This window comes from Macaca mulatta, chromosome 5 (assembly GCF_049350105.2).
Source record: "Macaca mulatta isolate MMU2019108-1 chromosome 5, T2T-MMU8v2.0, whole genome shotgun sequence".
Lineage (NCBI taxonomy): Eukaryota > Metazoa > Chordata > Mammalia > Primates > Cercopithecidae > Macaca > Macaca mulatta.
The window spans coordinates 57,900,857-57,927,142 of record NC_133410.1 but is presented as its reverse complement, the minus strand read 5'-3'; the positions used below and the strand labels follow the sequence as shown (position 1 = coordinate 57,927,142).

Here is a 26,286-nt window from a genome sequence, read left to right as displayed (position 1 = left end):
TGCCCAAGCTAGAGTGCAGTGGCATGATCTCAGCTCACCAAAACCTCTGCCTCCGGGGTTCAAGTGATTCTCCCACCTCAGCCTCCTGAGTAGCTGGGATTACAGGTGTGCGCCACCATGCCTGGCTAATTTTTGTATTTTTAGTAGAGACAGGGTTTCACCATGTTGGTCAGGCTGGTCTCAAACTCCTTACCTCGTGATCCGCCCGCCTCCGATTCCCAGAGTGCTGGAATTACAGGCATGAACCATCACGCCCGGCCCTCTACAAATAATTTAAAAAAAAATTAGCCAAGCATGATTGTGTGTGACTGTAGTCCCAGCTACTCAGGAGGCTGAGGCTGGAGAATTGCCTGAGCCCAGGAGGTCAAGGCTGCAGTGAGCCGTGATCTTGGCATCACACTCCAGCCTGGGTGACAAGAGTGAGACCCTGTCTCAAAAACAAACAGAAAAAGATAAAACAGATGTGTAAGTGAAAACACTGAGTTTGGGTGTACAGGGACACACAGAAGTTTCTAGTTGCCAAACCACAAGGAGTCATATCCTTACTTGCTAAATAGTATCTAAGTCTAGAAACCACACATTAGGGTGGCAGAGTAACAAGAAACCTGGGTCTCTGGACAACTTCATAGAACCAAACTGCCATTTCAGCCAACAATCGCCTATTCCAGGATTCAAACCCAGGTCTGTCTGACTCTAAAGCCATATTCTTTCATTTCACATATGTCTCATATACATAGACTTTCATATCCATATCCATTAGAATTGCCCAAAGTTGAAGTAGACTGATTGTGTGGTGATGAGTTCCCTGTCTTTGGAACTTCCCAGGAAAATGTTGTTATGGATGTTGTAGCAGCATTTCCTGTGTGGGATGAGTCAAGTTTAAGAGTTAAGTGAAAGAAAATAGAACCTTGCCTTCTAGGTTTTCATTTCCAAAATGAAATGGGAAATAGAAATCTATTGTTATTGGTAAATCATACATTCTGTCTCACACTCTTCCACTCCCAACTCCAACGCATTCTGGTTATTGTGTGTTCCTTTAGGGCAGGCACCATCTCTGTTTCATCTTTTTATCTCCCTAACACTTTCTTTGCACATAGTAAGCACTCAAAACATACTTGTTGAGTTTAACTGAAATTGATCTTCATCTTTTTTTCTGCCAACTAGCACGCTCTCTGAATGTAGCAGTAGGCACTAAATAACATATTTCTTGACTTTAATTGAAGGTAATACGAATTATTTGGGAAACGTAGGCTCTTTAGGTGACAATGATTGAGAGGTAGTATTTAGAATTATCTAGATCCAATGGCAGATAACACGGCACTGGTTGCTACTCCCCACTAGCGTGTACATGGTAGACATGACAAAGTGACTGCAGCACACTTGCCCCCTAGCCCAACTGCAGATTCTCAATCTTTTTTTTTTTTTTTTAGAAAAAGGTTCTCGCTGTGTCCCTGCAAGATGGAGTGCAATGGCAATCAGAGCTCACTGCAGCCTCCCAAGTAGCTAAGACTACAGGGCCATGCCACCACTCCCAGCTAAGTTTTTAATTTTTTTGTAGAGACAGGGTTTTGCTATGTTGCCCAGGCTCATCTCAAACTCCTGGTCTCAAGCAATCTTCCTGTCCTCTAAAGTGCTGAGATTATAGGTATGAGCCACTGTGCCCAGCCTCCATACTCTTAACAGCCTCCACACTCTTAGCCATAATGAGTTGACTGCAGTCAGCATGTGAGACAACATTTACGTTGGCAATGAGACTGGGCATTATGGTGAAATTTGTATTATTTCATTAACCACTACCTTGTTCCTCTCTATTTTGTCCAAAAGCTCCAGATCAGTTATGTCTGACACCCCACCATGAAGAATTAGAACTTTCTCATCTATCAGAGTGGCCAGTGGAAGCCAACAGAAAACATCTTGCAGGGTTCTTAGTATTTCCTTCCCATGTATCTGGAAAAAATGATATGAACAAAATGTCATCAAATAATTCACTCAACTTATCTGAACTAAGAGAAACTTTTGTCTTTAAAGGCAGCGCACCTTGTATTTGTTCATCACTTCCTTGGTGAAGCCATATCTAGATTTAGAAGCACAAATAGATATTAGAGTAAATTCGGTGACAATAATCAGGGCATAATCACATCTTCAGAAGAATGCATATTCTGGGTATATGTACTTAAATACATAGAAAAGGGACCGAGAAATAATCACCAAAATGTTTACAATTATATCATTATCCCTGGGTAGATAAATTATGTGATATTTTAATTTTCTTCCTTTTGCTTATCTGTATTTCCTACTTGACTATCATGAATCTCTATTGTTTATATGATAGAGTATGTGTATGCAAAAACAAATTCAATGATTTCATTGGAATAGTAAAATAATGTGTAAATTAAAAAAAAAAAAAATCTGGGCCAGGCACGGTGACTCACGCCTGTAGTCCCAGCACTTTGGGAGGCTGAGGTGGGTGGATCATGAGGTCAGGAGATCGAGACCATCCTGGCTAACACGGTGAAACCCCGTCTCTCCTACAAATACAAAAAATTAGCTGGGTGTGGTGGCAGGCGCCTGTAGTCCCAGCTATTCGGGGCGCTGAGGCAGAAGAATGTTGTGAACCCAGGAGGCGGAGCTTGCAGTGAGCTGAGATCGTACCACCACACTCCAGCTGGGCGACCCAGCAAGACTCTGTCTCAAAAAAAAAAAAAAAAAAAAAAAAAAAAAAAAAAAAATTCTGGGCTGGATGCAGTGGCTCATGCCTGTTATCCCAGCACTTCGGGCGGCCGAGGTGGGTATATCTCTTGAGGTCAGGAGTTGGAGACCAGCCTGGCCAACATGGTGAAATCCCGTCTCTACTAAAAATACAAAAAAAAAAATTATGTCGGGCATGGCGGTGGGTGCCTGTAATCCCAGCTACTTGGGAGGTAGAGGCAGGAGAATTGCTTGAAACTGGGAGGTGGAGGTTGCAGTGAGCCAAGATCACGCCATTGCACAGCCTGGGCAACAAGAGTGAAACTCCATCTCAAAAAAACATCTGACTGTGTGTGGTGGCTCACGTCTGTAAATCCCAGCACTTTGGGAGGCTAAGGGGGTGCAGATCACTTGAGGTCAGGAGTTTGAGACCAGCCTGGCCAACATAGTGAAACCCTGTCTCTAATAATAATACAAAAATTAGCTGGGCATGGTGGTGCACTCCTGTAATCCCAGCTACTTGGGAAGCTGAGGCAGGAGAATCACTTGAACCCAGGAGGCAGAGGTTGCAGTGAGCTGAGATCATGACTGCACTCTAGACTGGGTGACCAAGGGAGACTCTGTTTCCAAGAAAAAAAAAATTTTTTTTAATGTTATATATTGTGTATTCTGCTTTTTTAAAAAATTGGAAAACTAGTTTTAAAGTCATTTAACAAATAAGAAGTTCTGGAGAAATAATGTTTTACAATCACAACAAACAAACATCAACTACCCAAGCATGTTTTGACTTGTACCGTAAGTTCACCATATGGTCCTCATGGTTTCCTCTGTTAAGATGGAACTCTTTGGGGTAAACCAGCATGAAGGCAAAAAGAATCATCAGGATCTCTACTGAATCTTTGCCTCGATCCACAAAGTCACCGTTGAACACATAGGACCGTTCTGGTGATGGGAGGCCATTCTTTTCAACAAGGAGACCCGTCAAAGAATGAATGAGAGGAAGGAAATAGGAAATTAGGTTAAAACCAATAGGCATTTGACAATCACATCTAACACCAATTCTCTGCTTTCTAGGTCTCCTCAAGCATGAAACATCAGTAAATGATGGAAATAACTTCTATTGATCTTATATTTCCTTTCCAGAGAGGCTAAGGTTATGAGATGCTCCTTTAGACAAAGCCTGAGTGTTGCCATGTGGTGTGGAGCAAAGGGCACCAAACTTGTGATGCGAAGGCCAGTTTTAAGTTCTGGCCACACTATCTTTAACTAGAAATAATAATGCCTGCCATAGATTTCTCAGGATTAAACAAGATAATGCATTGGAAAATGCTTTGGGAAATGTAATATGTGTAGAAAGTAATATTCCATTAAAAAATTATACTCATCTCCCTTGTTATATGTTCTACACATTATAACTAAAATATATATGAAAATAGCTTTTGGTTGTTTTGATAATAATCAGTTTTCTTTATGTAGAAGAAAGAAAATCAGTTGCTGAATAGTTATTTATTTATTTATGTTTTAAGAGACAGGGCCTCACTATGTTGCCCAGGCTGACCTCAAACTCCTGGCCTCGAGTGATCCTCCCACTTTGGCCTCCCAAAGTGCTGGGATTACAGGCATGAGCCACTGCACCTGGCCCCTTCTAGTTATTAATCGAACATTTTATATTTGTTAAATAGATTGCAAAAATTTACTAGAATATAATGCAGTGCTGACTTTTCTATTATGTATTTGCTGCAGCAGAGTAGCAAATATTATTAAAAATAGTATTTTAGGCTGGGCGCGGTGGCTCATGCCTGTAAGACCAACACTTTTGGGAGGCCGAGGTGAGTGGATCACTTGAGCTCAGCGGTTCCGAGACCAGCCTGGCCAACATGGTGAAACCCCGTCTCTATAAAAAATATAAAAAATTTGGCTATTGTGAGACACGTTAGTTTTACCCTACTGATGATCTGTTGTTGCCAAGGTAATCCTGCTGGGTATGAACCCGCAGGTTCAGACATTTGGTGTATGTGCTTGGCTCAGGAGCCAATGGGGCGAACCTACCATCTGTGGGATTTTGACTGAATGCCTCTAAGTCAGAATCCCGCCCAGGCGGAACCATAGGGCAGCGCTGCGGGGCCTCGGTTGGCCTCAGAGCCTCTGTTGGCCTCGGATAGCCGGTCTCCCAATGGCCTGGGATAGCCGGTCTCCCGCCCTCCCGGCCGGCGGGCAGTTCAGCCCCGCAAGCGCACAGGGACCCGCGGCCGGTCTGGAGAGTCCCTCCTCCTGGGAAACCGGTGCAACAGGAAAGGCAGCAGCCCCCTCGCCCGTCACACAACGCACATTCGTGGGGAACCTGACATTAAACCATTCGTAGATGACCTGCTTCTGGATCGGGATTTCGTACTGAGCAGAGCAGCTCCCTCGCTGTGATCTACTGAAAGTCAGCCCTCCACACAAGGGTTTGAAAAAATAAATAAATAAATAAATAAATAAATAAGGACATGGTGGCATGCACTAGTGGTCCCAGCTACTCGGGAGGCTGAGGTGGGAGGACTGCTTGAACCTGGGAGGCCAGAGGTTGCAGTGAGCCTAGATCTCACCACTGCACTCCAGCCTAGGTGACAGAGTGAGACCCCCATCCCAAAAATAAAAATAAAAATAAAAAATAATATTTTAAAAATTCAAGTAATATTTAAGCATTTGTTCAATTGATACTGAAATTGAGCTTCTAAATTAAGCTTCAGAGCAAGAAAGTAATTTAATTTGAATATTCATACCTTATAAAATATAAATATTAAGTCATCCAATTGGCCATGTAAGTCTCCTAACAAAGACAGAAAAAGAATATCAGTTCTGATTTTTCCTTACCAGTGCTTCTAATTTTTATTATAAGAAAGAAAATACCCAGAAGAATCTGACAACAAAACCCTACAGTTACTAAGTTTTCCATATGTAAGATAAGGATAAATATAATTTCTCCTTATTGCAGAGATAGTATTGAAAGTAGAAGGCATAATATTTTTTCTGCCTGATTATTGTAAATAGTAAATGAGCTACATTTTTATTGAAGCAAAGATGGGACACAACAATGCAGGGTTGCAAACCTAGATGAGAACTGGAGAGATTTTGCCCATGTTAAAGTAGGAAGCAGCTACTCACTTATGAGCCAGTGTTAGAAGATTTTTCAGGAGACTTTTAAAGCAAAATCTAGACCTTAATATAAAATCCTACAAATTTCAAATGTTGAAATACCATTTTTAAAAGTTTATGAACATTGCAAGGCAAGCAAGACCTATCTGCAGGCTGCAGGTGCCCCCAGCAGTGCCAGTTACAATCCCTCGTGTACTGGAGCCTCCCTCCACTAGGTTAAGGTGTGGCACGTCAGTCTACAGTGGATGTTAAAAACCACTGGAAACATAAGATGGGGAAAACAGTCATTAACAGGACTTCTTTCCAGGAGAGGAATGTGTGTGGATGGGAAGAATAATTTGCTAGTCATTGGGGCTTTCTCAAGTACCATGAAATAAACCATCTTCTAACAAGGAGGGTCTGGTTATTTGCAGAGATTTTGTTTTGAATGAAGAACATGAGTTTGAGTCAATATGAATTGCTTGGGAAAACAAAGCAGAGGCTGGGCCCTGAGCTCTGTGGTCCCCTTCGCTGCACCATCACCTCTTCTTTAAGTACATGTGGAGTGAATATGCAAATCATGAATCTGAAGGGGTTAAACTTGGCTTATCATCACATCTCCCTGCAGCCACTCCTCTTGCATCCCCACACAGGTAGAGCGTTCTTGTTTGTGTCTAGCACGGAAAGCCGTTTCTGACCGGCTCTTACCACACACTGTGATCTCCTCGCTGTAACAGGTTGAGACCCGGTTGATGTTTGGCAGCTGCACCAGATGTTTCTTGGTTTCATACAAAAGGTTCAAGACGTAGCGAGCATGGAGCTGCTACCGGGAGGAAGCGGAGGGAGGGAAGAAAACCACACTGATATTCGTGAAGGAAAATGGTCCTTCCCTTTACTGCTTAACAACCCCAATCACCCAAGACCCCAAAAGTAACCCCAGTAAACGGCTCCTGGGACTATGCACGGATTCTTCCTTTTTCACCCAACTTCTGCCCTTGTTTCTGCTTTTCATCATCCCCACTTGTTCCTTCTGTAAATATTGAGCTACTTTTCTCTTTCCTGTCTACTCTATTAAACCCTTCCTTGCCTTTAGCATGGGAGGACCATGTGATTGTCTCAGTAAAGTATGACTAAGTGCGGGTGTGTTGATGGTACTGACTGATCCTGTCATTACTGGAATATATCAGCTCAGCTCCTCCTGCAATGAGTTACATTCATGTGGAAGAGGGGAAGGATTGAATTCTGACATAGAGCCAGAAACTGACTCTCTCTCACCACGTCTACCGTACCATCAGAGTTCCAAGCCACTATCGTCTTTCGCCTGGACCACTGCAGTAGTCTCTTGACTGGTCTCCCTGCTTTGGCCCTGGCCACCTACTCTGTCTTAACACAGCAACCAGCATGATTATTTTAAAAAACAAGTCAGGGCTAGGGATGGTGGCTCACGCCTGTAATCCTAGCATTTTGGGAGGCCGAAGTGGGGAGATCACAAGGTCAGGAGATCGAGACCATCCTGGCTAACACAGTGAAACTCCATCTCTACTAAAAATATAAAAATATTAGATGGGCATGGTGGCGGGCACCTGTAGTCCCAGCTACTTGGGAGGCTGAAGCAGGAGAGTCGCTTGAACCCAGGAAGCGGAGGTTACAGTGAACTGATATTGCACCACTACACTCCAGACTGGCTACAGAGCGAGACTCCGTCTCAAGAAAACAAAACAAAAGAAAAAAACAAGTCAGATTATGTCATTCCTATGTCTGCTGTCTCCTTGTCTTTTTCAGAAGAATAAAAGTCCACCCCCCTCACCTCCATTACTCTTCCCCTGGCTCCCTCTTCTCCAGCCACAGTGGCCTCCTGAAGTTCTTGAACAGTCCAGGCAAGTTTCTGCTTCGGGGATTTTCCATGTGTTCCTCCCTCTGCCTGGAATGCTCTTTCCCCCGAGCATTCCTCACCACCTTAGATCTCTGCTCAGAAATCACCTTCCCAGACAACTCTATAGAACTGCTATTTCTTCCACCCACAACTTAGTTTGTTCTTTTCCATAGCTCTCATCACCTTCTAATATACAGCATAATTATCTTATTTATTGTTCATTGTCTGCCTCCCCGATGGATTGCCAGCCCCATAAGGGCAGAGATTTTATCTGTTTTGTTCACTGCTGTATCCTCAGAGCCCAGAGCAGTGTGGGGCACAAAGCAGTGCTCAGTAGTTACGTGTGGGATGAATGAACACTGAGAGATTATGTGATTAGGAAGAAAAGCTGTCAGTCATCAGAACTGGCTGATTGACCGCAAGGTCCTGGCTAAGCACAGCAGGCGTAGAATCTCTCTAGTGGACACATGACATGAACATCCTAAATCTGGGGCCATTCTTTCTGTGCTGGGTTTGGTCTCCCTTTACACATTGCATGGAGTTGGTTCTGACCCAAGTTCCCCAGGTGAGCTTACTTGTTTCAGTCTGAATGCTTCTATCAGGGCAGTTGCATGGTCAGGCAGGAGCGGGAAGGAGAGGCGTGGCCCCGTGTAACTGTCGGGTACCTCTATGGACTCATAGTCACTGCATTTCTCCATCTCAGAGTCCTGGGTGAATCTGTCCTCAGTGAACATGCGGGTCAGGAATTCCCCTAGTCCCGATACAAAAGGTGGATCAGCTTATGATCATCTGATCATGCAGTCTGCGGGCACTATAGAATAGTCCTTGGCTGGGCACAGTGGCTAACACCTCTAATCCGAGAACTTTGCGGGGCCGAGGAGGGAGGATTGCTTGAGCCCAGGAGTTTGAGAACAGCCTAGGCAACATAAGGAAACTGTCTCTACAAAAAATTTTTAAAAATTTAGCCAGCCATGGTGTCGCACACCTGTAGGTCCAGCTACTCAAGAGGCTGAGATGGGAGGATCACTTGAGCCTGGGACGCAGAGGTTGCAGTGAGCTGAGATGACACCACTGCACTCCACCCTGGGCGATGGAGTGAGACCCTGTCTCAAAAAAAAAAAAAAAAAAAAAAAAGTCCTTCCCTGGGCTGTTGAAGCAGGACATGGTTAATCTGGCTTCAGCTTCAGCTCCAGCACAGAAGAGGAAAAAGGAAGGAGAAAGTGACAACAGACTAGCATGGGAAGGAGGAAAAAGTCATGCTTTCTACTTTTCTTCTAAAAGATCAAGATTTGTCAGACTTAGAGAGTACAGAAATGTTGGGACCTGGATTTGCAAGCAGAAGGAAAGGGGAAAGCCAGGGTGGAAAAATCATTCACAAGCATTTATATTGCATTTAGTGAGTGCAACAGGTGCATCAGACCTGGCAGTGCCTTCCAGCAGCTTCCAGCTGCCAGCATCTGCGTCTCTAGACTGAGGGCATATTTCCTGGATCCGGGTGGCAGGCCAGAAATGCTATGGAATTAACAACCTCCTGGCTGGGCCCAGAGGTTCACACTTGTAATACCAGCACTTTGGGAGGCCGAGGCAGGTGGATCACTTGAGGCCAGGAGTTCAAGACCAGTCTGGTTAACATGGTGAAACCCTGTCTCTACTAAACATACTAAAAATTAGCCAGGTGTGTTGGCTCACACCTGTAATCCCAGCTACTCGGTGTCTGAAGTTCAATCACTTGAACCTAGGAGGTAGAGGCTGCAGTGAGCCAAGATCATGCCACTGCACTCCAGCCTGGGTGACAGAGTGAGACTCCTTGTCTCAAAAAGGAAAAGAAAAGAAAAAGCCTCCTATTCTTCCCCCCACCTCCCCAGCTGCTTTCAACCAATGATTCCTTGGAGTTGACACAGAAAAACTCCAGTTCCCTCTGCCTGCAGCGGGGATAATTCTGAGGCTTGTGTTTTGCACTATTTCCCAGGCACACTGAGTTGTTGGACTGGCTGCCGTTCCTTTCCTGAATCCCTTCCCCACTCCCTCCCACCCCCAGAGTTTCTTGAACTTAATAAATGAACTCCTTGCACTCAAACTCTTCTCTCCAGGTGTGTGTTTAGGAGAATCCGGCATGAAACCCCAGCCTCTTACTTGTCAGTCCCTTGCTTATTCCCTGGCTGTCATCAGATTCACGAGTTCACTCCCTGGGCATCCCCCACCTCACCCTGCAATCTGTGGCCTTGGGACAGGAGGACATGACATGTGGCAGTTCATACTCACTCTCGTTGTGGCTGCTGGGGATGAAGTGATCCATGAGATAGCTGAAGAAGTCATGGAGCTGCAGAAGAAGCCAAGGAGACGTGGCTTTAGAGGTGAGGGAAAAGAGAACCCACAAGTGGTCCAGTTGGCCTCACCTTCGGAGCACCCAAGCCCTGCTGCCCAAGGGCTGAAAGGCAGAGCAGGAGGTGGCTCTGTCCCACATCTCATTGTACCTTGACTTGGTCTTGCTGCCCAGCATATTCTATAGATTGGAAGATGCTCCAGGTGCAACGCCGCCTCATCTCCAGGCGGGCCACGTAGCGCCGGTACCATCTCTGGATCAGGGCTGCTGCCTTGAAGGCTATGACACCGATGGAGAAGCAAGCCTGTGAGCTGGGACTCCCTGGGCCAGGGGTTTAGGGGTAGGGAGAGGAAGCTGCTCAGCCCTCTCCCACTGTATATGTGAGGACAAGATGGAGCGGAAGCACTACCCATTGAGGCCCATAAGAAGTATCTCCCTTTCTGCTGGTAATAGTGTTTTTCCCCATTTCCAGCCCCTCCCCTTCATTCCTGCCTGATGGTTATACTAATGTCACTGTAGGTTTATTAGAATTCCCATGTCTTGATGAAAACATTTCTGTGTAGGGATGAAAAGGTTGGACTGCCAGGATTCCTAGAAGGAAATGTAAACTCTTCTGCAAGGATGCAGCATCCCTGACAGGTTATAATGTGGGGATGGGGTGGACATTTTGATATTGTGACAATAGACTGGATGTCAGGACACCTGGGTTCTAGACCTAGAACTGCCCTGACAAGCTCTGTGGTTTCAGGCAAGTCATCTGGGGCCTCAATGTCCTCATCTGGAAAAGCGGCGGGACCAGATGAAGACTGGGAAAAAGAAACAATAGACAGATACGCAAATGAATGCATCCTACGATGTCGGGGGCAGCAAGCGTTTCCCAGCTCCCATGCTTGCCACCCCCAGTTCCGTAATATCCCTGCAGGCTTTAAGCACCCCCATAGATAGACAGCACTGACCATGCAGTCCCCCACATGCCCACTGGGCCTCTCATTTTTGCCAGGACCTGTGCCAGGTGACCAGGTAGGGCAGGTTAGGGTGTAGAGTTTTGTTCTTTATATAAGGTTTAGGACCTGTGGTCAAGTATTGTTGTCAGAGAAGGGAACAGCTGTCCACATAACTAGATTCTTTTTAAGCTCCAAGGCCTAGATACGTTGCTGGTGATGAATGGACTATTTGTGGATAAAGCTGGATTAGACACCCTGCAGGCTGACTCAGGTCAACCTCATAAATAGTAGACAGATTGATTTAATATATTTAGTTTGCATTAGAGAGATAATAGAATTCTTGCTGATTTTCCTAAGAGGAAAGATGATGGTGACGTGGCAAAAGAGAAGCTGGGAGGAACTTAAACAAAGCTAAACTTGATTTCCTATGAAAACAAAATTCATACTACTAGTATTTCTCAAAGGCACTCGCTAAATAGTAAGAGATGAGGTTGAACCCCACTGACTGACTTATGTAAAACCATGTTCAGAATAGTGAATGAGGCCGGGCGCGGTGGCTCAAACCTATAATCCCAGCACTTTGGGAGGCTGAGGCTGGTGGATCACCTGAAGTGAGGAGTTCGAGACCAGCCTGGCCAACATGGTGAAACCTCATCTCTACTAAAAATACAAAAATTAGCTGGGCATGGTGCAGGCATCTGTAATCCCAGCTACTTGGGAGCCTGAGGCAGGAGAATCATTTGAACCTGGGAGGCAGAGATTGCAGTGATCCAAGATTGCACCACTGCACTCTAGCCTGGGTTAGAGACTCTGACACACACACACACACACACACACACACACACACACAAAAGAGAATAGTGAATGGGAGGCCCAGGGCTGGTGCCACAGATTCTTTAGAGATTCCTGGTAAACATGCAGGTTGCTACACCTCACCCTGGACCTGCAACATCAGAATCTCTACAGGTGGAATCCAGGAAGGAATCTGAAGGTTTAACAAGCTCCGTACTTAATTCTTACTTGTGCTAAAGTTAAGGACCACTGAGGAAGATCATGGACATCAATGTTGTCTGCTAACACCTTGCCCTGAGCATTTTAAGGCCAGTGTTGCCAGTGATGAGACATACGTATTATATTCTCAGTCTTGCTTTGGCCACTCAGGCAGCAGAAGTGGGCAACACCTTTCATTCTCCCTCTTCTTTTCTTCCTCCCAGTTGGCTATCTGGTAGGGTGTGGCGGGGAGCTGGCTTGCTTTTTTTTTTTTTTTTTTTTTTTTTTTTAGACGGAGTCTCGCTCTGCCACCCAGGCTGGAGTGCAGTGGCCGGATCTCAGCTCACTGCAAGCTCCGCCTCCCGGGTTCACGCCATTCTCCTGCCTCAGCCTCCCAAGTAGCTGGGACTACAGGCGCCCGCCACCTCGCCCGGCTAGTTTTTTGTATTTTTTAGTAGAGACGGGGTTTCACCGTGTTAGCCAGGATGGTCTCGATCTCCTGACCTCGTGATCCGCCCGTCTCGGCCTCCCAAAGTGCTGGGATTACAGGCTTGAGCCACCGCGCCCGGCCGCTGGCTTGCTTTTAACTGAGATGGGCTCCGGATCTTTTAAAATCCTTTAACCCATTATGTATTTTTAATAGCACAATGCAAAAATGTATAGGCCCTTCTTACTTGGGCCATGTGTAAACTAAATTATTAGGGTACAAATTACAAATACACCTGGGCTGTAAAAACTCTACATGTAACAACACTGTGAGAAAATTGTGAACCAAGGCAATGCACAGTAGGGTGTGGGAGAACAGATAAATTATTTAAGAAAAATAGAATAGAGAATTTTTTTGATGGTTACCCTCTTATTTTTATCATCTTGTCAAGAATATTTATGTCTCTCTATACAACACTGATTTAAAGGGAAAAAAAATGATGCCTTTAGGAAGAAGTACCTTTCTCTAATGGAAGTATAAGCTTGCCAAAAGGTAACCAATAAAAAATTAATGAATTATGACATCCCTTTAAGGAAAATAGCCTAATATGGACTTCCAATAAGAAACGGCATGCTTAAGCAGATGTAGGACTCCCTCACACTCCAACACATTAAAAAAGCTGCATAAAATGAGCTAAATTTCTTTTTAACTGACAGTTGAAATCAAAAGCATTGAAGGGAGATCTCCGGGTGCCAGAAATGAAGACAGAACCCATAACCAAAGGCAGTTACAGGCATTGAAGTCAGGCAGGCCCCAGGGGAATCCACATGTCTCAGGAGCTGGGGGTTTAACACCCAGGGGATGGGAGTGAGTTCTTGGGTTCTGTGCATGGCAGGGAGTGGTAAATGGACTGTCTGTGAAAAGGCAGGAGCTGGGGAAGTTTCTGTACCTTGCGCGATCTAATAAATCTCTGCCTACCAGCCCCTGTGGTAGCAGGAGGTGAGCTGGCCTAGAACTCAGTGAGATAGGAAGTCTCAACCTGTGGCGTGTGTGGGTTGAATTCATGTTATTCACAAGATAAGGAAATCCTGAGCTGAAGCTAATTCCAAAATTGGCCCAGACAAATGACAAACTGGGAAAAAATGTTTGCAATTTATATCAAAGTTTATATCCCTACCATATTAGAAATGGTTTCACTCGGTCACCCAGGCTGGAGTGCAGTGACATGATCATAGCTCACTGCAGGCTTGAACTCCTGTGCTCAAGCAATCCTCCCACCTCAGGCTCCCAAGTATCTAGGACTACAGGTGCTCACCACCACACCCAGCTAATTAATTTTTTTTTTTTTTTTTGCTGGGCGTGGTGGCTCGTGCCTGTAATCCCAGCACTTTGGGAGGCCGAGTCAGGCAGATCACCTGAGTTCAGGAGTTCGAGACCAGCCTGATCAACATGGTGAAGCCCTGTCGCTACTAAAAATACAAAAAATTAGCCAAGCATGGTGGCACCCGCCTGTAATCCAAACTCATTGGGAAGCTGAGGCAGGAAAATTGCTTGAACCCAGGAGGTGGAGGTTGCAGTAAGCCAAGATGGTGCCATTGCAATCCAGCCTGGGCGACAGAGGGAGACTCGGTTTAAAAAAAAAAAAATTTTTTTTAGGTCGGGCATGGTGGTTCACACCTGTAATCCCAGCACTTTGGGAGGCCGAGGCAGGTGGACCACCTGAGGTCAGGTGTTCAAGATCAGCCTGGTCAATATGGTGAAACCCCGTCTTTATTAAAAACAAAACACAAAAATTAGCCAGGCGTGGTGGCGAGCGCCTGTAATCCCAGCTACTCAGGAGGCTGAGGCAGGAGAATTGCTTGAACCCAGGAGGTGGAGGTTGCAGTGAGTAGAGATGGTGCCACTGCACTCCAGCCTGGGCAACAGAGAAAGACTCCGTCTCAAATTTATTTATTTATTTATTTATTTTAGAGATGGTATCTTGCTCTGTCGCCCAGGCTGCTTTCAAACTCCTGGGCCCAAGTGAGATTCTCTCATCTCAGCCTCCTAAAGGGCTGGGATTACAGGTGTGACCCACAACTCCTGGCCTATTGTTTTAAAAAAATTGTTAGATTAGCCACTAGAGGGAGCTCATGCTTCCTTCTTCCCACCTCATGACCTTTGGACATCCTCTACCTTCTGCTTGGAATGTGTTTCATCCCCTCTTTGCCCAACCTTATTTCATTCATTTGTACTTGGGTAGTTTGGGATCAACCCCAATGGACTACACTAACTCCCTGAGCAAATTTTAATTCTGTCAAATATACTTCAATTGGACATTTTGGTGGGCATGTCACAAGAAGGAGAAGCTGACCTCTAAGAGTTAGCCTGAGGAGAAATGTAAGGGTTTTCTGCTTCTACCCTGAGAACCCCCAACCCTCTCCATGCAATATGGGCTTTGCGGTACCCACAGCTGGTTTGGAAAGTGGGAAACACTTACTTCTCTCTGCATTCTGGAAAGCAGAATGATGTCGGGTGGAGGTGCCGCTTCCCATAGTTGAAGCGCAGTGCTCCTGCAGGAAGCAGCAGATCCAGAGGACAGTGAGCTGTTTGCTGACAAAAAGAAGAGAGAATCTGTAATAGGAGATTCAGGCAGAGTATTAAATCGGGTGGGCCAAATTGTCTATGAATCATGTGAGATCATCCTCCCCACCTCTCCAGTCTCAGTGCATAAGACGTTCCTCCCCTGAGAGTTCCCTCCATTTGTCATTCCCTAGGTCTCCCGTTTTCACCCTTTCCACTGCCTTTTCTTTTCAGTCTAGAAACATACTGAAATCTCTTATTCTGCATTCTCAAAGCAATTCATCTGCCACCTCCTCCTCCCTTGACCTCCTATATTCCTCTGTCACCCAACCTCTCTTCTCTTCTCATCCAGATTTATCTCAAGCGTAGACTACAGATTTTCTCTTTACTTCCCCTCAAAATCACCCTTTTCATCCTCACTGTTGATCAAAGCCTTTCCTGATGTCTCTAATGCCTTCATCTTTTCAGTCGTTACCTTGCCGGAACAGCGAGGCCATTTGTCTCCATAGGCCACACCTTTCTTTCTTTCTTTTTTTTTTTTTTTTTTGAGATGGAGTCTCTCTCTGTCGCCCAGGCTGGAGTGGCGTGATCTTGGCTCACTGCGAGCTCTGCCTCCCGGGTTCATGCCATTCTCCCCTCTTCAGCCTCCTGGCCAATTTCGTTTTTGTATTTTTAGTACAGACGGGGTTTCACTGTGTTAGCCAGGATGGTCTCAATTTCTTGACCTCGTGATCGGCTCACCTCGCCTCGGCCTCCCAAAGTGCTGGGATTACAGGTGTGAGCCGCCGCGACTGGCCAGGCCACACCTTTATTTCAATTCTACACCTTGAGCTTCTGTGATACCAAACTCTTGTGTTTGTTCCCATCTTTCTGACTTCTTATTCTCTCTGCTTCTTGAGCTCACTTTCCTCTGTCTGTGCCTTAAATGTTGATTTTTATTTGCATTCTAGTCTCAAATATCTGTTGATCTCACTTGGTATATGCTCCCTGGCTGGTTTAATTAACTCTCACATTTTCAGCTATCACTTCCTACCTCTTAGATCTCTGTCTCCATGCCAGATGATCCCTCAACTTCAGCCCCACATACTCAGCTCCCTGAACTTTCACTGGGGTGTCTCAGACTCCAAACAGAACCCATCTTCCAGGCCAGTTGCAGTGGCTCATGTCTGTAATTCCAGCACTTTGGGAGGCCAAGGTGGGCTGATCACTTGAGACCAGCCTGGCCAACATGGTGAAACCTCATCTTCACTAAAAATACAAAAAAATTGGCCGGGCGCGGTGGCTCAAGCCTGTAATCCCAGCACTTTGGGAGGCCGAGACGGGCGGATCACAAGGTCAGGAGATCGAGACCATCCTGGCTAACACGGCGAAACCCCGTCTCTACTAAAAACACAAAAAATTAGCTGGGCGAGGTGGCGGCGCCTGTGGTCCCAGCTACTCGGGAGGCTGAGGCAGGAGAATGGCGGGAACCCGGGAGGCGGAGCTTGCAGTGAGCTGAGATCTAGCCACTGCACTCCAGCCTGGGCGACAGAGCGAGACTCCGTCTCAAAAAAAAAAAAAAAAAAAAAAAAAAAAAAAAAAAATTAGCCAGATGTGGTGGTGCACACTTGTAATCCCAGCTACTTGGAAGGCCGAGGCAGGAGAATGGCTCGAACCTGGGAGGCAGAGGTTGCAGTGAGCCACGATATGGAACCACTGCACTCCAGCCTAGGCAATAGAGCAAGACTCTGCCTAAAACAACAACAACAAAAAACACACATCTTCCCCAAAAGTCTCATCTCTCTTCTCCCCTTTCTTCAAACTCTGTACTTTAACTACCATGACCTCTGTGTTTTTGCTCTTACCTGGAATATTCTTTTTATCCCACTTCTCTTAAGCTGGCTAACTTTATTCATTCCTAAAGGCTCACTTTAAGCATCACCTTCCTTAAAGAAGCCAGCTTGACATGCCCCTCCTCTGAGCTCCTGAATATCCTGTTCACATTTCCATCACTGCAATACCATATTACAGTCTTTAATCTCGTATCTCTGTACTATTAGACTGTGAGTTCCTTCAGAGAAAGACTGCAAGCAAATTCATCATTTTAACCCCAGGATTTAGCACAGTGCCTGACATATAGTAGGGATTCCATAAATATTAACTGAATAAACTTTATGCCTTATTTATTTTTTACTGACATGTTATAATTGTACATATTTATGGGATACAATGTGATATTCTGATACATGTATACATTGTGTGATCAAAGCATGGTAATTGGCATATCCATCACCTTAAACATTTATCATTTCTTTGTTATGAGGACATTCAAAATTCTCTCTTCTAACTATTTGAAATATACAATGCATTATTGTTAGCTATAGTCACCCTACTGTGCAATGGAGTGCCAGAACTTATTCCTTCTATCTAACTGTAACATTGTACCTGTTAACCAACTTTTCCCATCTCCTGCTTCCTTCTATTTTCCCTAGTCTTTAGTAGCTACTATTCTATGCTCAACTTTCATGATCTCTTTTTAGCTCCCACATATGAGTGAGATCATGCAGTATTTGTCTTTCTGTGCCTGGCTTATTTCACTCAACATAATGTCCTCCAGGTTCACCCATATTGTCACACAGAACAGGATTTCATCCTTTTTGTGGCTGAATAGTATTCCATTGTGCATATATACTACATTTTCTTCATCCATTCATCCACTGATGGGAATATAGGTTGATCCTATGTCTTGGCTATTGTGAACAATGTTACAATAAACATGAGCATGCAGATGTCTCTTCAAAATACTGATTTCACTTCCTTTGGATATACATCCAAAGTGTAGTGGGATCATTATGCTATATTTCTTTTTATACAACAAAGACGACACTTTCTCTAGTTCTTCTTCAGGAGGTAATGTGAGATGTACTGTCTTAACATCAAGAGTGAATTCCACTTCTTTTATTCTTTTCTCTACCTCATTTCTACCCCATTCTCCTCCCCTATTTTTGAAGGTTGTGGTATTGGGGATTATCAAAGAGTTGTTGTCTTTTTCTTTGCAAATCAAAATTAAAGTCTCACCTTGCTTATGTTGGCTAGTTTATTTTGAATAAATAACCAGAGGAAAAAAGGCTGTGATCTCTTTTTGTGTGCCAAATGGTTCCCAGTTCTATGAGATGTCATGAAACCAGAATCTGAGTTTGGGTAAAGTGAGAAGCCATCCTGTCCAAACCAACAAAACTGCTCCTAAATATTTGCACAGTTTTAGAACTAGAAGGGACTTCAGCAATGATTCTGCTTGTTAATGACTCACAATTGCTTTGATACATTGGTAACTTGCCTGCATAGCCAAGTTGTGTATTTAAGAGTGTTTGATGTGGGTGAGAATTTTTGTTCACCTTCTCACTCAATTTTGGACACTTAAACTCTCAGAGACTCAGGTTTCTCATCTATATATCCTCAAGGATCATAAATAATATATTTAAAGTACTTAGTATACAGTAAAACCTCAATATATATTGATGGACTGAATCTGGTATCATATTTATCTTTAAATATCAACAATCAAAAACATGTTCTTGGAGGCAGTAAAAGGCATACTATTTCAATGCTACATGAATCAGTGGGATGGATAGTGATTATTGCTGGGTCAAAGATTCTTGTTAAATAAATCCTCTTTTGCCCTTAGGCAACTTTTTTCTCATGAATTTATAAATTCAAAAATGGTGGCAGAATAAGATGACCTACAAAGAATTTATTGGAGATAGAAGTATAGCATTGCTCTAGAGTAAGGAAGTTGATATCTATCATGGACCAATAAACTCTTTAGAACGACCACAAGAGATGAAATAAATGAAATCTCCCATCAGGTAGTTGTAACTAACTCTTGGTGACCTTTTGTCACCAAGGACAAAAAGGATATGTTTTCCTATGTCATGTGGAAGGGGGAAAGGGGTACCTACTTACCATTATAACAACAAAGGCACATGTGATCCCTGCCTTGGGGCTCCATGGTCTCATCTGTTTCTCTGTTATTTATGGATAATGGTAACTTCATTACAGGGTTGTTAGGAGCGTAAAGTGAGGTTATATATGAGGAGTACTTTTCAAATGTTTGTTATCGTCATGAAAAACATAGATAAGGAACTTTCTTAAATGACATCCTCAGAAATCTCTTAAAGTCCTTCTCCTCCTCAAATAAAAAGCACCTTAAGTAATTATCAGTAAAGAATCGAAAAAATACATCACGATGCTTTAAAAACAATGGAATTGTATTCCACCATGACAAAGAACAAGGCAAGTCGATATGCAATCATGTGAAAACAGCCCCAAGATACATTGTTACATGAAGAAAAGCAAATTCCATAAGAGCATGTCTAGTGTGATACCATCTGTATAAAAAAAGTCAGTAAGTATATAAAAATAAAAGACTATACACCAAGCTATTAACAGTAATTACCTCTGAAGAATGAGGTTGGGTGAGAGATTTCCATTTTTAGCTTATATACATCTATTACAGCTTTTATAATTAAAAATCAATAAATATTTTTCTAAAATTTTTACACATAAGAAAAATTAGAAAGTGGCTCTGACTAGGTATCACATATGGCTGCTTAAGAGAAGAAGATGGAGTCATCTACAGACAAACAGAGAACATTCTAGAAATCAATAAGAAAAATGGCCAGGCGCAGTGTCTCACACCTGAAATTCCAGCACTTTGGGAGGCTGAGGCAGGTGGATCACCTGAGCTCAGGAGTTCGAGACCAGCCTAGCTAAGATGGTGAAACCTTGTCTCTACTAAAAATACAAAAATTAGCTGGGCATGGTGGCACGTGCCTATAATTCTAGCTACATTATTCGGGAGGCTGAGGCAGGAGAATCTCTTGAACTGTAGTGAGCCAAGATTTCGCCACTGCACGCCAGCCTGGGTGACAGAGTGAGACTCTGTCTCAAGAAAAAAAAAAAAGAGAGAGAAATGAATAGAAAGGAGAAGTAGAATAATTCTCAAGGGAAAAAAACTAAAAACGTGAAAACGTCATAAAGTCAGCCATGGAAAATGAGCTTGAGGGAGCCTGAGATTGTTGAATTAGCACCTTTGGTAATCACCAGCTGTCTTCTCCCCCTGGTGATTTCCCAAGCTGAGCCATCTCTCCAGGTGATTAGCATATCCACCCAAAGTGGGTGAGGCCCCTTCTCCTTCTAGAATTTGACTTAGAATCATCAATGCCTTACATTATCATGAAAAACAAAAATTAGCTGGGCGTGGTGGTGTGGCATGCCTGGGGTCCCAGCTTCTCAGGAGGCTGAAGTGAGAAGACTGCTTGAGCCCAAGAATTTGAGGCTGTAGTGTGCTATGATCACACTTACGAATAGCCACTGCACTCCAGTCTGGGCAACATAGTGAGACTCTGTCTCTTAGGAAAAAAAAAACATGTTAATCTGTCCACCAAGTGAGCCCAAGAAATCCAGGGCAGAATGGTCACCCAGCACTTGAAGATCTCATCACACAGATAGCAAAGACCCCATCTGGATGAGTTGATAGATAACAGAGGAGCTGTCTTTGACCTTTGTCACCAAAACAACTCTGTATTTATTTCCTAGGTAAAAACATAAATTTGTCGCCCTCCTGGCCTCACTCATTTCTACTTTAGGCTAGATAGAAAGTTCTTACCTTCTTTGCTGGATTTTTTATTTACCATGAGACACAACAAGGGCGTGATCTTTAACATGCGGGCGTGATCCCCATCCTGTCTTCAGAGTTGGCTGAGGGATCCCAGGCTGATCTGATTTCTTTTAGACCTACAGAGCCAATAAAGAAGGTGCAGCCCTAGTCTGGCATGTTTTCTCCCTGAAAAGCAATGGTGACATTCACAGCCCTGGCGAAGCATTCACAGTGACAGGGAAGAAAATTCAGGCTTCCTGCCTCGAAGCAGTAGGCACCCCCCGATGTCAGTCAGATCAGGTCTCCAAGGAGGATTTGAAGGGGGCGATTACATAGTCGGGTGGTTTCTCTAACCGCACCCATGTCAGTCCTAAATCTTCTTATTCTCCTGGATTAGAAGACTGTGTTTCCTAGGCCACGTCTGAGAAGCCTGAGCTCCTTAGCCCCAAAATAGCAGAGTGCTGACAAGACACAGGGGCCTAGGGACTCTTGAGTCCAGGGGGAGTCCTCAGCAGAAGCCACATAGGAGGCATTCTTTGTTGTGGCTGGCTTTTCTATTTGCAAAGCCTGCTTGAAGTATCCTGCCCTTTCTATGGACACTTTCCTTAGGATATAACCTAAACTGTGGTTAGTCACTATTCTTGGACAACTTACTTTTTCAGTTAATCTAAGATGCTTGTGTGTGTGTTCCGGTAGGTATTAAATGCACCATGGAAATTCTCAAAGAAAGTGATACTCTGTTTACTTGTCTATATCTAGTAGGTCACGTTTGTTAATTATTATTGTTATTATTTGAGACAGTCTTACTCTGTCGCCAGACTGCAGTGCAGTGGAAACAATCTCAGCTCACTGTAACCTCTGCCTCCTGGGTTCAGGCAATTCTCATGCCTCAGCGTCCCGAGTAGCTGGGATTACAGGCACCCCCGCTGCCATGCCCGGCTAATCTTTGTATTTTTAGTAGAGACAGGGTTTCTCCATGTTGGCCAGGCTGATTTCGAACTCCTGGCCTCAAGTGATCCGCCCGCCTTGGCCTCCCAAAGTGCTGAGATTACAGGCGTGAGCCTCCACACCCTGCCTAAATTTGTTAGTTCTGTTAACTCAAATCCTCTTTATCTTTATTTATTCTTCCTGATCTGGCCATCTTTGAAAGAGTTATTTTGAAGATTTCTATAACAAGTACAGATTTAGTAAATTATCCTTGTATTTGTCTTTGCATTATACGTTTTGAAGCTATATAATTAGATATTAAATTTAAACCATGTAAAATTGCCACTCTGCCTTTTAAAATTCTTTTTGCATTAGATTCTCTTTTGTCTGATATTAACATTTTCACATTAGCTTATTTATTTATTTATTTATTTATTTATTTATTTTGAGATGGAGTCTCTGTTGCCCAGGCTGGAGTGCAGTGGCGCAATCTTGGCTCACTGCAAGCTCTGCCTCCCAGGTTCACACCATTCTCCTGCCTCAGCCTCCCGAGTAGCTGGGACTACAAGCGCCTGCCACCACACCCGGCTATTTTTTTGTATTTTTAGTAGAGATGGGGTTTCACCGTGTTAGCCGGGATGGTCTCCATCTCCTGACCTCATGATCTGCCCGCCTTGGCCTCCCAAAGTGCTGAGATTTCAGGCGTGAGCCACCACGCCCGGCCTAGCTTAGTTTTTGCTAGTGGTTGACTGCTAACATTCTTTCTCCAAGTTGACTAAAAGACTGATAAAATCCTGTATTACTGAGAGTATGAGAAAAAGGACCCTCTCCATATACGATTTCTGGGATCATTAAAATGTTTCACTTTTTGGAAATTAAATTAAATTTTAATTTCAATTTATTAAATTACATATTTAAAATATGTAAACCCTTTAATCTAGAAATTATACTTCTAGGCCGGGCGCGGTGGCTCAAGCCTGTAATCCCAGCACTTTGGGAGGCCGAGGCGGGTGGATCACGAGGTCAGGAGATCGAGACTATCCTGGCTAACATGGTGAAACCCCATCTCTACTAAAAATACAAAAAACTAGCCGGGCGTGGTGGCGGGCGCCTGTAGTCTCAGCTACTTGGGAGGCTGAGGCGGGAGAATGGCGTGAACCCGGGAGGCGGAGCTTGCAGTGAGCCGAGATCACGCCACTGCACTCCAGCCTGGGAGACACAGCCAGACTCCGTCTCAAAAAAAAAAAAAAAAAAAAAAGAAATTATACTTCTAAGTATCTTACAGAATTGTACACCCATGCAAAAATCTATATAAGGATTTTTATTACTATATAATTTGTGATCAGGAAAAGTTGGAAAATAACCTAAGAGATTTTTTTATGTGGTATTACCCACATTTTCTAGTTTCCATATTGATGCTTTGACATTTTCGGGCCTTGTTGACCAGGGAGGGACTACCCCTCCCAGGATTAGCTGATCCCTAGAGATGCAAACTAACCAATCGAGAGCCCTACCGCCAAATCCCTTCTTTTCTAGACTTTTATACTCAAGGCCACGATCTCTCTACCCTAATCACCCTGACGTCATATATCAGACAACTCAGGGCAGTCTACAGTCAAGAGTCAGCTGACACTATTCCAACTAGCTAGTCCTCCACCTGCTTAGCTGCCTTACCCTGCCTCACCCTTTCCTTCCCTTGAAAACCACAGTTCCCCTGTCCTCTGCCTGTGACCAACCTCGGTGTTCTCTCCCGCGGCTGTGCAGTGTGACCCCTCCTCTTGGGAACGAGGACTAATAAGCTATCTTTTAAATGGCAATTGTTCCCTGATCTGTTGGCCTAATCATACCTGAATAAAAATAGAATCTACATTTTAAAACGTTTATGCATTTTTAAATGTCTTAATGAGGACAGACAGCAGTTATCACTGAGGGTACTCATGGGGAGAGTGCCATCTACAAGTGGGGAAGAGAGGCAGAGGATCACATTATGTACTGTTTGGTTTATTTTTATACTAGAAATCTGTTACTTGTGTACTTTTTTTTTTCTGAGACAGAGTTTCACTCTTGTTGCCCAGGCTGGAGTGCAGTGGCGCGATCTCGACTCACTGCAACCTCCGCCTCCCGGGTTCAAGCAATTCTCCTGCCTCAGCCTCCCGAGTAGCTGGGATGACAGGCATGTGCCACTACACTTAGCTAATTTTGTATTTTTAGTAGAGATGGGGTTTCTCCATATTGGTCAAGCTGGTCTCAAACTCCCGACCTCAGGTGACCCACCCGCCTCAGTCTCCCAAAATGCTGAGATTACAGGCGTGAGCCACCATGGCCGGGCACTTGTGTACTTTTTAAAAACAGAAGATTTTGAAAATCAACTCTCTCCATCTTCCATGCAAGTTCTGTAGGCCCAGCCATTTTAATTAAAAAAATATATATATATATTTTGAGAAAGGGTCTCACCTGCCCAGGTTGGTATGCAGTGGCACAATCACACCTCACTGCCGCCTTCACCTTCCTGGACTCAGGCAATCCTCTTGCCTCAGCCTCCCAAGTAGCTGGGATCACAGGCGTGTGCCACCACACCTGGCTAATTTTTGTACTTTTTTTTAGAGATGGGGTTTTGCTATGTTGTCTAGGCTGGTCTTGAGCTCATGCAATCCACCCGTCTCGGCCTGCCAAAGTGCTGGGATTACAGGTGTGAGCTGCTATGCCCTGTCAAAAATTTAAAATTTTTTTTAATTTTTTGAATTAATTAATTAATTTTAGGGCAGGTGTGGTGGCTCATGCTTGTAATGTCAGCACTTGAAAGGGTGGATCACTTGAGGTCAGGAGTTCAAGACCAACCAGACCAACATGGCAAAACCCTGTCTGTACAAAAAATACAAAACATTAGCAGGGCATGGCTGTGTGTGCCTGTAGTCCCAGCTACTAGGCAGGTGGAGTTTGCAGTGAGCTGAGATCACACAACTGCACTCTGGCCTGGGCAATTGAGTGAGACAGTGTCTCAAAATAAATAAATAAATAAATAAATTTTAACTTTTTTTTTTTTTTTTTTGAGACGGAGTCTCGCTCTGTCGCCCAGGCTGGAGTGCAGTGGCCGGATCTCAGCTCACTGCAAGCTCCACCTCCCGGGTTTACGCCATTCTCCTGCCTCAGCCTCCCGAGTAGCTGGGACTACAGGCGCCCGCCACCTCGCCCGGCTAGTTTTTTGTGTTTTTAGTAGAGACGGGGTTTCACCATGTTAGCCAGGATGGTCTCGATCTCCTGACCTTGTGATCCGCCCGTCTCGGCCTCCCAAAGTGCTGGGATTACAGGCTTGAGACTCCGCACCCGGCCTCATTTTAACTTTTTAATTTAAAAAGTTTTATTGCTTCTTGTTTTTAAAATTTATTTTATTGTGGTAAGAACACAACATGAAATCTACCCTTTTAGTAGATTATTTTTCTTCTTTTTTTGAGATCTCACTCTGTCACCCAGGGTAGAATGCAGCGGCATGACCACAGTTCATTGCAGCCTCGACCTCCCAGGCTCAAGTGATCCTCCCACCTCTGCCTCTTAAGTAGTTGGGACTACAGGCACACATCACCACTCCCAGCTAATATTTTCATTTTCTGTAGAGGCAGAGGTCTCACTATATTGCCCAAGCTGGTCTCAAACTCATAGACCCAATCAATCTTCCTGATATGAACAGGAGACAGGGAAATACTGGGAAGTTGCCTGCCAAAAGCCCCACCCTCAAGCCTGGAAACCCGAGGCCCCAAATGGGAACAGGCATTCCTGTTTTCGTGCCCAAACATTGCCTCTTGGCCCACCACACCCCACATCCTGTACCCATATAAACCTCAAACCCCTGGGTCCATGAGGAGATGAGCAGAAGAGCCAAAGAACAGAAGAATGACACAGCAAAGAAGGAGCATCTGAACATCTAGAGGAGTCTGGCTGGGGACAGTTGGAGAGGAGTTCTGCCACAGGACTGCTGAACTCCGAGGGAAGATCATCTTTCCATTCCATCCCCCTTCCAGCTCCCCATCCATTCTGCTGAAAGCCACCTCCACTACTCAATAAAACCCCCACATTCACCACTCTTCAAGTCTGTGTGTAACCTGATTCTTCCTGGGTGCTGGACAAGGGCCTGGATACCAAGGAGGCACTGAGCTGGTTAACACTTAAGCCATCTGCGGATGGCAGAGTTAAAAGAGCACTGTAGCACGCCCACTGGGGCTTCAGGAGTCAAAGCACCACCCCTAGAAGCTGCCATGGGGCCAGAGCCCAAAAGTGCTCGCTCTGGTTCCTGCACCTGCCTGTCTGTATGCTCCCCCTCCTATAAGGGGTTTGAGCTTGTGGCAGCTGAACAGAGAGCAACACCCCTGTTGCATGTCCTGCAAGGGGAGCCAGGGAACTCTCCTGTTTCGCTCCCATCTCAGCCTCCTAAAGTGCTGTGATTACAAGCATAAACCACCATGCCTGGCCTCTTAACAGATTTTTAAGTGTACAGTAGGCACAATGTACAGATCTCTAGAAGTCATTCACCTTGTATAAATGAAACTACACCAGTTGAATGGCAGGTTCCTATTTCCCCAGCCCCTTAGCCTTCGACAACCACTATCTACTCCCTGCTTCTGAGTTTGACTATTTTAGATACCTCATATAAATGGAATTATTCCAGTAAGCACTGTGATTGGCTAATTTCATTTAAGATAATGTCCTCCGGGTTGTCATATTGCAGTGAAGAAAACCAAAATATGTCACCCCAAAATATGCCTTTTTGAAATAAGAATGATTTTGAGCTAGGCTGGGTGTGGT

At 44.5% G+C, this 26,286-nt stretch overlaps 1 protein-coding gene across 1 annotated transcript in view; it reads right to left on the bottom strand.

Annotated features, from left to right (window-relative positions):
- PPEF2 (protein phosphatase with EF-hand domain 2) overlaps nt 1-14,896 on the bottom strand; it is a 33,560-nt gene extending 18,664 nt beyond the window's left edge. Inside the window, exons 1-9 of the mRNA XM_001100042.5 lie at nt 14,842-14,896; nt 10,153-10,280; nt 9,941-9,998; nt 8,254-8,429; nt 6,514-6,628; nt 5,454-5,500; nt 3,483-3,649; nt 2,038-2,074; nt 1,798-1,947 (exon numbers count right to left, since the gene is read on the bottom strand). Of these exons, the coding sequence (XP_001100042.3) occupies nt 1,798-1,947; nt 2,038-2,074; nt 3,483-3,649; nt 5,454-5,500; nt 6,514-6,628; nt 8,254-8,429; nt 9,941-9,998; nt 10,153-10,280; nt 14,842-14,896 (933 nt within the window). The remainder of the gene's footprint in view (nt 1-1,797; nt 1,948-2,037; nt 2,075-3,482; nt 3,650-5,453; nt 5,501-6,513; nt 6,629-8,253; nt 8,430-9,940; nt 9,999-10,152; nt 10,281-14,841) is intronic.
- Between the last annotated feature and the right edge of the window lie 11,390 nt (nt 14,897-26,286).